Source organism: Protopterus annectens, chromosome 12.part0, assembly GCF_019279795.1.
Source record: "Protopterus annectens isolate FY-2018-M chromosome 12.part0, PAN1.0, whole genome shotgun sequence".
Taxonomy (NCBI): Eukaryota; Metazoa; Chordata; order Ceratodontiformes; family Protopteridae; genus Protopterus; species Protopterus annectens.
In genome coordinates this window covers 1156321949-1156338278 of record NC_056746.1, presented here as the reverse complement: position 1 = coordinate 1156338278, position 16330 = coordinate 1156321949, and the positions used below count along the sequence as shown (strand labels likewise).

At 41.8% G+C, this 16330-nt stretch overlaps 1 protein-coding gene across 2 annotated transcripts in view; it reads left to right on the top strand.

Moving 5' to 3' along the window:
• Positions 1-16330, top strand: part of ACSS2 (acyl-CoA synthetase short chain family member 2) — an 822457-nt gene that overhangs the window by 237548 nt on the left and 568579 nt on the right. For both annotated transcript variants that reach the window (XM_044090187.1, XR_006367143.1), the window contains exon 4: positions 13-116. In XM_044090187.1, the coding sequence (XP_043946122.1) occupies positions 13-116 (104 nt within the window). The remainder of the gene's footprint in view (positions 1-12; positions 117-16330) is intronic.

The window sequence follows — 16330 nt, the reverse complement described above, 5'->3', positions numbered from 1 at the left end:
CTTCACATTTAGGAGTTAAGAAGGGAGACAGAGTTTCTATCTACATGCCTATGATTGTAGAACTCGTGGTTGCTATGCTTGCTTGTGCCAGAATCGGAGCAGTACACTCTGTAGTGGTAAGTGCATCAGACTGTAAATAAATAAACGTAAAACCTTTTTGATGTTAGTTACTGTATGAATGACTTGAGTACAAGGTTATAGGTTCATAGGTAGGTACTAGGCTATCTGCCCAAAGGCATTTATAAGCCTAGCCGGAATGTGTTGGCTTTTGCCGCCCCCTTAGATTAGTTCCCTGTGCCTCTGTCCAGCAGAGCCACTGAAGTGATCCCTGGGGTAAACTTTCTGTTTCCCATCCACTCATCAAGGTTTCTCTTGAAGAGTGTTAGTGAGGAGCTCTGCCTAATGTTGATTGGAATCTTGTTCCAGAGCATGGGAAGTCTCTGGGACAGGAATCTATTCCTCCAGCACATTCTATTTATTGTTGTGGTGAGGTTTAGATCTCTAGAGCGTGTGGCAAGAGGGGATATGGTTTTCTTTAGGTGGAGCATGTCCATCAATTCTGGGTTGGACATGGCCTTGTATGTCAGGCAGAGATCACCCCTGAGTAGGCGGTATGCAACCGAGTACAGCTGGACTTTCTTCAGTCGAGTTGCAAAGGGCATCTGTTTGAGGTCAGTGATCATCTTGGTGAGGTACTTCTGTGGTCTTTCCAGCTGTTGCAGGTGTCTTGTAAGGTACATCCCAAATGGGACGTTGAACTCTATGATGGGTCTGATGAGTGATGCATAGAGGGGCACAATGACCTCTTTTGATCTGGATGCAAACCCTTTTGTGATTAGGTGGACCACTTAGAAGGATTTTCTAACCACTTTGGCAATGTGAGTATCAAAGGAGAGATTACTATCTACTTGGGTCCCCAGATCCCTTACTATGTCTTCCGTATTTAGGGGGCTACCACCTACGTGGTAGTTTGTGGGTACTTTGTTTTTTCCAGAGGATGGCTATGCACCTTTTGGCATTTAGCTTGAGGCCATGGTTTTGACACCAGGCATCTGTCTCAGTGAGACCCTTTTGGAGGATGTCTGTGTCAGCCGGAGAGTCAATTATAGCCCCTAGTTTGCAGTCGTCTGTGAACTTGGTCAGCCGTAGTCCTCCTGTACTTGCCTGTATCTCTGAGAAGTATATGCCAAACAGGAGGGGTCCTAGGACTGAGCACTGGGGAACGCCACTTGTAACCGGTTTAGAGTCAGACCTAACTCCTCAACTCTTAACATGTGGGTTCTGTCCTTGAGCCAGTTGGCAACCTATCTCGTGATGTAGGAGTTTAAACTTCAGGCTGGTGAGCTTGTCTATAATACCAGCATGGGGAATGGTGTTGAAGGCCTTTGCAAGGTCTAGGTAGGCTGTGTGGACCACCTTTCCCTTGTCTATAGCCTTGGTAACTGTCTCAAAGAAGTCCACCAGGTTTAGAAGGCATGAGCTGCCCTTAACAAAACCAAACTGGGTAGGGCCCAGTGTTTGGAGGTTCCCAATGTCTCTGTTAATGAGAACCATGATGATGCGCTCCCTAGCCTTGCAGACCAAGCTAGTCAGGCTTATAGGGCGATAGCTCCCTGGGTCTGTTGTGGATCCACCTTTGTGGAGCGGAATAACCATTGCTGTGCTCCACTCTATGGGCACGTAGCCTGTGGAGAGGCTGAGTTTGAACAGTGTGTTTAGGTGAGGGGTTAGTTCATCTTTGAGCTCCTGAAGGATGCAGCCTGGGACACTGTCCGGTCCCACTGATGCTGTGTTTTTGACTTTGAAGAGGGCTGTTTTAACCTGAGTGTCTGTCACTTAAAAGCTTCTACTTCTTTGGTCATGGGGAGAGTTGAACTGCATACCACTTGCTGCTGTTACCCCAATAGTTATCAAGTGTTCGTCTTCTTCCACATTTATGTCTTTGTACTAAAAACATCATGGCAGCACTAACCCCATACTGTTATAAGGTATGGAAGGTAATGGAGAAACACAGGAAATGAATCTCGGCTTGAGTTGTTTGCATGATGGTCTTTGCATCATTTAACTCAAAAGTGCAGTATTAAATTTCTTATCAAACCTAAACCTAAGGTCTTTACAGTTCACTTCCTTCCCCTGTCCTTTCACCCCCACTGTTAAAAGTGTACATAGCAATGTGACTGCTGAGTCACTGGAGATGATGCTTTATTGTGTTTTATTTTAACTTGCACACCATATAATTAAACTGTAATTATCCCATATGTCTTATTGTTGCTGAACTATTTTTGTTTTATTTGGTCGGTATAGGAAGTGTGTAGATAATTAAGAGTGCATAGCATATTTACCCAAGTAAACTTTCCTCAAAGTCAAGAATAAAAAACATTGCAAAAAGGAGTATTGACGAATTTTCCAACAATGCATGATTGGATTGTGGAATCTCAGGTATGTACCAAACTTATAACCTTTGCAAGAAGCTTGGATGCTATTTTCCCTGATCTAATTTTCTTTTCTACCATATGAATGAAAAGTCTGTATTTTTTAATATTTGTACAGCTATTTGTATTTGTGTACTAGGAAATCCTGGTTATGTGATAAATGGATTTTGCTGATCTACTGCAAAAAAAATCTTCTTTGGGAAGAGGAGGGTCACTATAGCTAAACCATAACAATTGGGTTCTGCCACCTTCTGTATCCAGTTTTCCATCTAGATTTTTAACTGCAGTTGCATTCTGACCTGCAAGGACCAACACTAGTCAAACACTTGTGAAGATGGTGATACAGGGAGCAAAAGATTTTCATATCATCTGAATTCTCTACTCCTTCAAAAACTATTCCAGAAGTCCCTCCATCCTTCATACTATAACCAGTACTAAGCAAAACTATTCAGAAACCCCTTAGTAAACTTAAACCAAGCACTCTGGCTGCAGACAATTTTTTAGCAAAATATCAAAAGCTTGCTGCCATTCCTCTGTCTTACCCATGTCCATACTTATCAATCGACCCATGTTTGAAACCACTGTTCCCACATTATTGAAACAATCATTTATACTTCCTCTACATAAAGGTGGCATCTCCACAAAAATGTCAAATTTTCATCCAGTTGCTATCCTTTAACTTCTATCAAAAATCCTTGAAATATGTGTGTGTGTGTGTGTGTGTGTGTGTGTGTGTGTGTGTGTGTGTGTGTGTGTGTGTGTGTGTGTGTGTGTGTAATTAGGTTCTTCACTGTATCCCGGTCAGTATTCTGCTTTCACCTGTACATCATGGGTTTTGCCCCAGCTACAGTATAGTTGCTGCTTTGCTATCCTCCCTTAACACCGTTGACCAAGAAAGAAATGAAAATAAACTGTTCTTATCAATCTTTCTTTTATCTTTCAAAGTCTTAGATACTGTTTTTTACCCTAAATTACTCCAAAACTCTTAACACCCTAGTTTTCTTCTCTCCTTCACATAACCGGTTTACTTGCTGTCTAACTGCACACAAATAATCAGATGGCACTCAGTCTTCTTTGATTACCTAGTACCTACCGGTGTTTCACAAGTAGCCTTTATTATCTAACCTCTTCAGCAATAATCTGCTTTCCGCATCATTTCTTGCTACTGTCGTACAATACACCTATGATGTAACTCTTATCTGTTCTTCTTCTTTCCTGTATTCACTACACACCATCACCCAAGAATCATTCACATCCATTGAATCTTGCTTTGTCATTATTAGTTCCTCCTGAATCCTTATAAAACTAAAGTAATGTTCTTAATGCCTAAATTATATTTAGATTAAAAGCCCAAATTTACAATCTTCTCCTCGCCAAAGTTCAGCTGGGAATAGTTTTCCAAGCCAAAAGTATTAGGCATCACCCAAGATGATCTCAAATTTGATGCTCATATTAAAAATTAAGTAAACAAATCACAAACAATGACACCTTTGTAAAGCCTCTACCGTTCCCACAGTTTCATCTTTTCTCTTAAGTCTACTCTGTGTCTCTCCTATACTTAACAACCATAAAAACATTGTGAACATGAAAATCAAAACAATACTGCAACAAAATTGTTAAATTTGTTACCAGTTTGCCAGCTTGAACACATCAAGATCTAGCCTTAAAAAACTAAACTGTCTTGAGTTTCCAAATTAGTTAAGAATTTCACAGTTAAAACTCATCTACAGCATACCCTTCTTTCCAGACTATTGTCCCTCCCTTTCTTGACTATTATAAAGGTACTGTCCCTCCAGACCTCTCTGATCTTCATACACAAACCTTCTTGTGGTTACAAAACCATACAACACCTCCTGTGAATCCTTATATTCCACTTATGTATTTAACATCTGCAACTCTCTACCATAACAAATAGGCAGATTATCACCCATTAATATTTTCAAACTAAAACTAAAAGATTTTCTGCTCAAACTCAAACTCCTTCACAGTTATTCGGAATGGGCCCAAACCCCCTCCAGAACCCTAGCTGGACTCATAAACATCAAAGAGGGACCAAACTATATTAATGAAACAAAATACAAAGGGAAAAACTTATACAGTAATGAAGATATTGTTAACTCTTTTGTAAATATCTTCACTGAAATCTGTAATCCCCAAAACCAGACCCCAAATGAAATACACAAAAAATTCTTAAATGAACTATCTGTTCCAAAATTATCCTTCGCGCAAAACACCCTTCTAAACAGCCCCATAACACTGAATGAAATAATGCTAGCTATTAAAAAACTTAAACCAAATAAGGCGCCAGGTCCTGATGGTTTTACAGGAGAATTTTATAAAACTTTTAGTTGTCACCTTTCTAAAACTCTCCTTGCCATGTATAATTATATCATCTCGAAAGGGATTACTGATAAGTATATGAACAATTTGAAAACAATATTCATCCCAAAACCAAACTCTGATAAGTCCAACCCTCTCTGCTATAGGCCCATCGCCCTTATTAACGTTGACATCAAAATCTTATCTACCATTTTTGCTAACAGAATTCAGAAAGTTATAGCTACAGTCATTTCTTCTGAACAGTTGGGATTTATGAAACAGAGGCAGCTGTGTGACAATACTCTTACCTTAAACACATTAATGTTGTTTCTAAAAAGTGATAACCACCCGCGTTATGCACTCACCCTAGATGCTACCAAAGCCTTTGATAACGTTGATCTAAACTTCCTTTACCTAACCATGAAATTATTTAACTTTCCTGATCTTATTATCAACACTATTAAGATGCTTTATAACAATGCCTCTACTTCTCTATATATAAATAAAACTCTATCACGCCCTATTAAAATTACCAATGGCACTAGGCAGGGCTGCCCACTCTCACCTTATCTTTTCAATTTATATCTGGAACCTTTCCTTCTCTGGCTTAAACAAAAGACTTATCACCATATCCCAAAAGTCTTCAACATTGATATAAATTATTCTGCATTTGCAGGTGACCTAAACATCTATTTTGAGCTTCCCAACACCGATCTTCATAAAATTCTAAATTCTATTAATCTTTTTGCTGAGGCTGCTAATTATAAATTAAACCCTGCAAAATCATCCATCTTTCCATTAAACTCTGCAAACCACTTAGAATATTACTTCCCCCTGTTTGACATTCCTCTCAAATATCCACTTAAATACCTAGGAATAAATTTCACACACCCTCACCAAGAACTAATAAAAGCAAACCTATATAGAGTCTGGGTCAGATAAATAATGATCTAACTAGATGGAAAAACATCAATCTTTCTTTGCTATCAAAATCTGCTATCATTAAAATGAATATTTTACCTAGAATCCTTTTTCATCTTAACTCCATCTTCTTAAATGTTCCAAAAATTTTTCTCAGAAAAATCGAAACCACAATCTCAAAGTTTTTATGGTTCCCTAAATCAACCAGAATATCATACAGGAATCTAATTACCCCAAAGAACAAAGGCGGTTTAAGTCTCCCGGACTTTAACTTATATTACCACATCATTAATGCTAGCCGTCTAATTCAAATAGCCTGTTATGATCCCTCTGCTGAATCTTGGTACCCAACCTGGATCAAAATCTGGTGCAACTGTATATATTCATTAAAACTTAATCCATATGCTGTTCCTTTTTTAGCACCTGATGGTGACTACAAGTTCAAGATCTTGCCTACACTAAAGAACATAATTCGCATCTTTTAAACTCTGATGACCTCCTTAAAATTGCACAATACTATTCCCTTCCTCCAACCTATTCACCTAAACCCTAACTTAAAAATCAATAATAAAATGATCAATCTAACAGACTTCCCTATTATTAAGAAAGCCATAGTTTGGCACTTTTATAACTCTAAAAATGTTGCCGAGGTCAAAACTTTATTTGGTGCTCCTAACAAATATGATCCTATCTAAAGACAAATTAGCTCACTTATAAAACAAACATTTTCTAACTATAGAGTGAAGGAGCAAGACATTACAGTATCACAATCTATCATTAAATCACTTTCCCTACGGAACAAAATGATTTTGAATACCTATAAACTTGTGTCAAGCATTAAGTATGATCATTCACTACTATTTTCCAAATATTGGGACGGTATACAAGGAGAAATTTCTACGGAGTCTAAGTGCGAAGCAATCAATAATACCCTGAATCTAACCCCCTTCAAAAACCTAATTTACACCCAGCTTATGATAAACAACAATTCCTACTATACCCCAGCAGTCTTACTGAAATTCGGATACAATAAAAACCTAACCTATCCGTTCTGTTCCCTCCCACATGTAGATATACTTCACATCTTTTGGAGCTGTAAGAATATTTATAAACTTTAGTGTTCTGTCAGAACTGCAGTGTTTTTTAGAGTTTTTTTGGCCAACTCACCTAACTGAAGATTGTAAACACTGTGCCAAATTTAATAAAGTTACAAGGTTAAAGATGACTAAAACCCCTCATTTCTTATTTAACTGAAAAGTGGTAAACTTCGCTAGTAAAGAAATTGTACAAAGTGCATATCTGAACATAGTGAGTCAGAAAAGGTTAAAAGCAGCAGAAAACTGAAAAAGTGTTAATTTTTAGGTAATTTTCGCAAAGAGAGATCCTCTTCATGATTTCTCTCAGTAGGGATACATCTTCAAAGACCAGAAACAGGGATAAGAAGCTAGCCAACAAAACTTCTGGTACAGCATTAATCTGGTAAGTACAACTGAAACTGCATTCAGAGTAAAATATAATAAAAAGCCGTTATTGAAAATTAGAAAAATACAAGAACCAAGAAGTTTTAAGCCTGGAGGAAGGGGAACATGCATTTGGAGTACTGGAGCACATGGCAGGAGGCTCCATTGAAGTAAGTCAGTTTACAGAAGGAAAAGCCTTTAGTATGTCATCTATGTAAGAAAAGATTGTTAAAATGTACAGGGAGACACTGAAGGTTAGTAGACCTTTGTCATACTACATAAGATCAAACAGTAAGAGACTGGTAGAGATTGGGGAGACATTATTCTGCCATTCAGATGAGATCACTGCATCTCTGAAATCTGTAGCAATTAAAAATAGAATAGGGGAATTGAAACTACAGCAGGAGGAATTCAAAGTTGGTTAGTTGATATGGAAGAGAGAGCTCATAGAGAAAGTCTTTACCAATGTTTCTAAAAAGCTTGACTGTAGTGACTTGTGTATCCATATCAAAGCATTAGGAAAAAACATGGTGGCTCACTGGTTAAAAATCTCTGCCACACAAGTCAAGGGTTTGGGATTCAGTCCTAATCTCTAGTCACTGCCCCTTTCTGGTTTGCATGTTCATCCTCTGTCTGTGTGGATTTTCTCAGTGCATTCTGGTTTCCTTCCAAAAACATATAGGGGTTGACCAGCTCCTGTAAACTGTTCAGCAGATATATTGTTAATGGGTATACTTAAAATGATGGAAATACTCAAATGATGACATCGCTAACATCAACAGCAAAAGGTCAATAATGTGAACATTGACACTTCACTATGGATGTGTTGATGAATACCCTGAAAGCATACAGACAAATCTAAAAAATAAATAAATAAAAAAATAAAAGTAAAAAACATTCTTTTTTGCATCAGTGCATGCCCCTGCTAATCATGTATACTAACTCCAAGATTCTACAAAACCTGGGAAAGGGGTATATTCCCCAACCCTGGGGATTGTCAGTCTTGCATACCTGTTAACCATCTGTTTAGTTGATTGAATCATATTGATTGAATAGATGTTGACATTAATAACAGTCTGCTAAATTAGGGGCTCCCATTGTTCATGCCTTTGCCTTGGAGCCAAGATCATGGCTGAAAAGGGGCTATGGTGACTAGTTCATTTGCTTAGTTAACAAAGGTATAGATAAATGATGGTTTCCAACATATTATGTAGCTGTCCTTTCTAAACTGCCTAAATGAACACTGTTTCTATACAAGAACTTATTAACGTGGCAACAGTGAAGTTTATGCATTTCAAACCCAGGTTCACATGTCTCTAATTTGGAAGGAGAGCTATGTCTTTCTTTAAATTTGCAAAACACTATTTCATTATTATCCAAGAAACCACAAAGCAACTACAAAGATCTGTACTGATTTCTTATCCTAAAGAACATTTATCTATACTTGTAATGGAAAAATGTATAATTTTGTTAGCACTGTCATAAGTTATATTTAATACAACTTCTGCTTCATCATTTTTGATTCACCAGCTCTAATGGCATGGAGGGGTAGAGCTTTAACTATGGCCCAGGCAACCCTTAGCATCTCAGGTATCTGCTGTAGTTATTGGGAGGGTAAGTGAAGAATGACAAGGCCTTACCTGCTTTCCTGTCTTCAGAGTGAGGATTGAGGAGTGACATAAGGTCCAACATGCCACTGCTGGAGTCCCAGCACAGACTGGAGCTACATGTGAGAATTGTGGTAGACATACAGGTGAGCTTAGAAGTATTGCTGTCTTTGGACCAAGGGTGGGGACACTCCAGGGAGTTACACCTCATAGTATGTGCATCCTCAGTAATATGACACTATTACATAGGAGGATAGAGCCAGAGCTGTCATGTCAAGCAAGCCTGTGAGTGCAGCAGTGGTGGCTGCTGGGCTTCTTTCTTCCCTTGCACATTGTTGCTGATGGCAGTACAGGAGAGTTGTCTATGACCCTGGTCTGATAGGTTTAAACCCAGGATAACCCACATAAATAGCAAAAGTGGGAGGAAAGGCAGCTTAGGGGGGAGCCATGGAGCTGTAGGGATCAACCCTCAACTGGAAAAGGTCTTACTGTGGCTTGGCAAAAAAAAAAAAGAAAGAAAGAAAGAAAAAAAAAATTGATTCTACACAAAAATCTGATGTTGTCATTTTCATTCATCCCTTACCTGATGGGCTCCGATCTGAGTCTCACCTGCAAGTCGACATCTTCTTCCAGGTCATCGAATCCTAGAACTCTTGAGCTCCTCCCTTTACCCACAATGCCTGCCAACCTAATGTAACTCAGATCTTGTTTGCTGCCATTAGGTATCAGATGTGGATTCCTAGCACTCAAGTGATTTTGATATAATCTTCAGATTTTTTCTTCTATTTAGTATTAGTGAGTTAATTTTGGTATTTTGCCTTTCTTTTTTCCTACCTGTCACAAATTACTGTTTTTAGCATCCTTCCTTTTCTTTTTTACTGCTAAGTTACCGTTTGCGGTATTTCTTTAATTACAGTTGCTGGTATTCTTTCGTACTCCTGTGAGTTCTGTACCTACCATTGTTGGTAGTGTTTCCTTTCTATCCCTTTATTTTTCTTTAAAAAAAAAAAAAGAGAGATTTTTTTTTTGTCTGTAGTTGTAAATAAGTGTGATTCTTTTGCTTCTCAGCCTTTTGGTTAAGAACGTGTTTTATCTGCCTTTTGTTGGTAGTGCTTATAAGATGTCAGAGAAATCCTCTGGGTTTAAAAATTGTATTTCCTGTGGGCATAAGATCCCAAATTCTGATGCCCAAAGGGAATATGTTTATTGTTTGGGTCCGGTCCAGTTGATATAGACTGTGATATTTGTTTTGGTTTTAATTCTTGGGCCTTAATTGACTGTAAGAACAAGTTTAATTCTGTGGAGTTTCTTGCCCTCCAAATCTTCCTCCTCAGTGGCTGGGGCTCAACCCCCTCCTAAGAAGTCATCAAATGCAAAAGTTGAATGTCCTTCTCTTCCTATGTTGCAGTATTCTTGGAGTGGGATTTTCTGCCTCAGGTGACCCGTATGTCGGCTCCTATACAAAAGCTTCAGCTTGGCTGTTGCAGCTGTGTGGGACGTCACACGTAGGGCCATAAACCAGTGGTCTTAAATGTGACGTCTGCATGCAGAGACCTCAGAACTTTTCAGCCACAGACTATAGACTCATCGTGTGCTTCACTCCTTCACCGCAAAACATCTAAAAAGCTAAGTACCCCATTGGGGGTTTTCTTCTTATTTACTTGCTAAAGCTTGGCTTGTTGTAGCAACTCCTAGCTGATGTCAGCAAAAGGTAAATTCCAGTGTGGGCCCCATAAAAACTTGCATTACCTCTGCGTTTTTTTGCTTAGGCCGGGAGCACGATCACAACTCTTGCTCCATTTGCCAATCCTTTGTCCCTAAGACCCTTCGCAGCCATCTGGCCGCTCTAAACCTCTACCTGGAGAATCAGAGGATTAAACTGCCGCTCCACTACCGGATACCCTGGCAGCTTCCAATTTAGGAGTTGAGGGATGGCCGGCGGATCCGTCGACTTCAATGGCGACCTTCGAAGAAGCCATTTCTCAGTTGACGACCTTCAAATCCCTGGAGCCAACCCAGACCCCGACTACTGCCGAGGTCAAGGGGGAACCAGACTTAGCAGAGCCTCCGCCCGGGATTCCTCCTCCAGATGCTGCTACCGTTAGACCGTCATCCGACTCCAGGCCTACTCCTACGTCTACCCCAGCCAAAAAGAAACAAAAAACAATACAGCCACAACCAAAGAAGGCCTGCCTGACTGGCAGTCCTTCACCTCTTCCTTGATGCAGGCCTTTATGGCCCTTAGGCCCTCAGCCTCATCCCCTGCTACTCTACCACTGCTTAGCCCTAGACCTGCTTCTGTCTCTTCCCTCCCTCGTCTTGTCTCTCAAGACAGAGAAGAAGAGCAAGACACCTACTACTCCTCTTCTGAGAAATCCATTTCTTACACTTCCCAAATTGCCTCACCTCAGGAGTATTACTCACCAGATGAGGAATCTATTGAGGGAGACTATCACCAAAATGAAAGAGTATTTCAAATGGGATACCTCACAAATGTCTGACACTCAAGTCACCAGATTCACAGCCACCTGCCCCTAAGTGACCAGACCGCTTCTACAAGGTGCCTGATTACCAAAAATTCTTAGTCAAGCTTCCCCTGGCAGACCCAGCTGTGATTGCCATCTCACCAGATATACAATCCAGACACATCCCGTCTGCCTCTCTCTTACCCCCGGACAAAGACAGCAAATCTATGGATAGGATTGGTAATAAGGTCTATGTCTCTTCCACTTTGGCTTTTAGAGCCATCAACTGTCAGACACATATGACCAAATATGCTTTGGACCTGGTCTCAAGCCTCTACCCTTCTGGCTACTATTCCTGACTGCCCTACAAAAGCTGACATCCCTTCTAAACTATCTGTGGCTGCCCAAGTAGCCAGACACTCTATTAGATGCAGTTATGATGCTGCAGAGGCCTCTGCTCGCTCTGCAGCATATGTCTCTGTTCTCAGGAGATATTCCTGGCTTAGACTACACTTATTAGAAGACTTTAAGTCTTAAGATCTTAGATGCCCCCATGGATCCCAATTTTCTGTTTGGCAAACAATCTGCAGATCTTTTTAAAAATCTGCAAGAAAAGAGCAAGGAATTACTAGACATCAAACATCTATTGGTGTCCCCAATCCCCAAATATTACAGGAATTACCCTGCCAAGGCCACATTTGTCAGACAAAACCCAACCTCTGCTGGAACTACCTCTTTCAGACGTAGAAGAGGAACCAGAAGACAAACCACTACCAGGCCAGCTGCCCCACAGCCTCCCCCAGACAGCCTTTTCAAGACAGAGGAGGCCCCAAAAATGCGTGACTGCCTTGCCCCCCTACCCCTCTCTGACCACCTTTCCCACTGCCTCCTCTTCCGGAAAACCATCACCACAGACAGATGGGTTCTTGCTATTGTCCAAAGAGGATACTTCCTCTCCTGGAAAGAAAAAACACCCCTAAGAGGCATTCTCTTTCCCCCAAGAAATCAAAGACACCTCTTACCACAGGTCCTGACAGACCTTCTGAACTTGGGTACCCATAGTACCTGTCCCCTCAGGACAGGAAGGAAAAGGCTTCTATTCATGACTGTTCCTGGTCCCCAAAAAGGAAGGACCATGGAGACCTATCCTAGAACTTTCCTTCTTAAATCTATTCTTAAAGGTGCCCACCTTCAGAATGTTGTCACTCCCAAGTTTACTTCGTCTTATACCAGCCAAGGCTTTCATGGCCACATTGGACCTAAAAGAAGCTTACTTGCACATAACCATCCTACCCTCCCACAGGAAATGTTTACGTTTCTCTGGATCCTCCTCTCATTTCCAGTTTACTGCCTTGCCCTTTGGTTTGTCCACTGGCCCCAGAGTGTTCACAAAATGCCTGGCTCCAGCCATTGCCTATTGCAGAACACAGGGAATTCAGATTTATCCCTACCTAGATGACATCCTGATCCTAGGACTGCAAAGAAACCCTTTAAACACATCTACAATTCATCATGTCCCTTCTACAAAAACTGGGGTTCACCCTCAACCTCCCAAAGTCATCCTTGACACCAGAGCAAGACAAGATATTTCTGGGTTGCAGGATCAAAACAGACATAATGAAAGCCTTTCTTCCCCAGGACAAGGTCAGCTCCCTGGCCTCCCATTTCAAAGCCCTGATGCACACCCAAGTAATAACTGCAAGGCAATTCCTAAGGACCCCGGGTCTAATGACAGCCACTATCCCAATGCTTCCACTAGCCAGAATGCATATGCAAAAGCTACAGTGGTATCTAAAAAATGTTTGGTCCCAACACCAGCATCCCCTAGAGCAAGAAATCTCACTCCTACCCAGCCTAAAGGCAGAGGTCAGCTGGTGGATTCAGCAAGTCCAGCTCAACCCGGGCCTTCCCCTACAGCCTACTCTTCCAACCCAGGTTATGCATACATATGCGTCAGACTCAGGATGTGGAGCCACAGTGGCATCCTACAGGGTTCAAGCAATATGGCACCCTTCCTTAAAGGCCAAACACATCAATGTGAGGGAAATGACAGCAGTCCTCCTGGCTCTGAAAACCTTCAGTCCCCTCCTCCATACCAGGTGTTCTTCAAATAATTACAGACAACACCACAGTTATGTGGTACCTCAACAAGCAGGGGGGAACAAAAGCGTACCACCTGTGCAGACTAACCTTACTGATATAGGATCTAGCCTTTCACCACAACTTGTCCCTGCAGCCATCCTACATCCCCTCGCAAGACAACAAACAAGCAGACCTAAGCAGGACATCTTCTCCACAGCATGAATGGATGTTAGACAGGACCGTATTCCTAGACATTGTCCAACGGTGTGGCACTCCTCAAGTAGACTTGTTTGCCTCCCCCCAGAACAGACAACTGCAGATCTCTGCTCCAAGACCTACTCCCCTCTAGCTTGGAGAGTAGATGCTTTCATCATTTCTTGGAAGGGGAAGTTTCTGTATGCCTTTCCTTCCATTCCCACTAATTTAGAAAGTCCTCCTGAAAATCAGGAGAGACAAATCAAAAATCTTGTTGGTGACTCCCTACTGGCCAAGGCAGCACTGGTTCTCCCTACTTCACAATGTAGCTAAGGGCAGTCACCACAAGTTACCCCATAAGGTGGACCTTCTGACATAACAAAAGGGAACCCTCATCCACCCACACTTGCAGATGTTGTCACTGACACTGTGGGTGATAAACTTTTTAATTCCCTTTAGGCACCACTACTCAGAGTACGTGTTTTCAGTCCTGAGGGAGGCCAGAAAACCTACTACAAGAAAATCATGGGTTCCTATCACATAGTCAAACTTGTACAAGTTCGAACCCCATATGGTCGAGATCATAAGTTTGAAGTTGTACAAGTTAGATCTCTTAAACGGAAATCTCCGTAAGGGGAGGTTTCTGTTTATTTCAGTGTGGTGTGGGGGAGGGGGGTGTTCAAAGTTATAAAACTTCAATTATGTGATACAGACCCTTTAACCATACCTAGCTAAATGGGAAAGATTTTCAAAATGGTGTTTGGACAAAGGCAGAGACCCATGCATTGCAGACCCCTCCCTAGTTCTTGCATATGTGTGTCAACTAGTAAAAGGCGGACTCTCATACTCTTCAGTGAAAGTTCACCTTTCTGCAATCTCAGCCTGCCTACCACTAGACCCTCCCTTACTAGCCAGACTCGATGTGAAGGTATTCTTAAAAGGGGTCTTACACAGTAGGCCTCTAAGAAAGCCCATCCCGCCACCCTGGGACCTTAACTTCATTCTGGAAAAGCTAACCCAGCACCCATTTGAACCTGCTGGGGCAGCTATTCTGCAGATGTGCACATGAAAAACAGTACTGCTAGTGGCCATAACTTCAGCCAGAATGGTGTCAGAATTACCAGGCCTTAATGGCCTGCCCCCTTTATACTACTTTCCACAAGGACAGGGTAACACTAAGAACTAATCCCTCCTTCATGCCAAAGGTGTTCAACAATTTGTCATTAAACCAATCTGTTCACCTTCCCACCTTCTACCCCTCTCCCACAAATGAAGGGGAGAGGATACTTCACTCCCTGGATGTACATAGACAGCTAAGATTTTACCTGGACAAAACAAAATCCATTAGAAAATCCAATCAACTCTTTGTTTCCTTCCACCCCAGGGCCCTGGGCAAGGAAGTCTCCAAACAAACCATTGCATGTTGGATCAGGAAAGCCATTTGCCTCTGTTACAAAACACCCATTGGGTGTCAAACCTCATTCCACCAGGGCAATGGCAGGCTCCAAAGCCTTTCTCAAAGGGACCGCTTCCATTATGGAAACAGCCACATGGTCCACCATTCACACCTTCACCAAACACTATAAGTTAGACAATGTCTCCAGAGCACAGGCAGGATTTGCCAGGGCAATCCAACATGGCTTTGTAGAATCAGCCTCTTCATCTGCCACCCTTCCTTCCAACTAAGCTGTGGTACTCTCCCACACCAAGAATACTGCAACATAGGAATAGAAGGACATAGAATAGTTGTGTAAAATCTTACCATAACCATAGATGTTCTTCTCTTCCATGTTGCAGTATTCCTTCCCACCCACCAAACCCCCTTATTCTTCTTTCACTCAGTCCAGCATACCCTTAGGTCCCTTGTGCTCTGTACCCTATCCTGGGACCTATGAAAGCACATAAGGGCTCCATGGCCTTATGCCTGACATCACTGGTATCTCCTCCTGCTGGGCCTAGTACTCCTTCTGCTGGGCTTTCAAGTTCTGAGGTCTGTGCGTGCAGATGTCACATTTAAGGCCCCTGGTTTATGGCCCTATGTGTGACGTCCCATGCAGCTGCAACAGCCAAGCTGAAGCTTTTGTATAGGAGCCAATGTACGAGTCACCTGAGGTGCAAAATCCCACACCAAGAATACTGCAACATGGAAGAGAAGGACATCTATGGTTATGGTAAGATTTTACACAACTATTCTTTCTCAAACTAAGGACAAGGAGTCCCGGAAAAGGTTTTCTGATCATCCCTCAACTTTGTCTTCAGCTCCCTTAATGGAGCCCCCTGCCAAGATTCTTAAAAAAGTCAGATCCATCGATCATGGATACAACAGCTCGAGTTCAGGATCTCCACAATCTGTATCCCTCTGCTTCCATTGGATCCTATTTCTTCCAGGCTCCCCTCTCCATTTCTAAAAGAATTGTCTGAAAGGCAGTCTGGGCCTCACTCTATTACCTCCTCTCTTCGGTCCCTCAGCAGCCTTTCAGAAACAGACTTACAATGATAAGGAAGTTCTTCAGAGCACAGATACAGATAGTGGTACTCCCGACTCTGACCCCTTCCAGGCTTGAGAGACGATGACTCTCCAATTCTCCTTTGGTATCTTCTACTCTGATCCATGCTTCTGTTTCATAGCCATCAGATCCGAGATCCCTGGGGGTGTCTACTTTGAATCTGAAGAATGTTAGTTCTTCTACTCTGATGGTTCCCCTGAGCCGGCAAGTCCCAAGTGTTTCAGAATTTGGTGCCAGATCCATGGGCTTGGAATCAGCTCAAAGCTTTCATAGCCATCCCTTCCCCTCAGGTCTTTGGAGCTGGATAGCTCGGGTCTGACTCCTTACTTGAGTGGAGTGCTG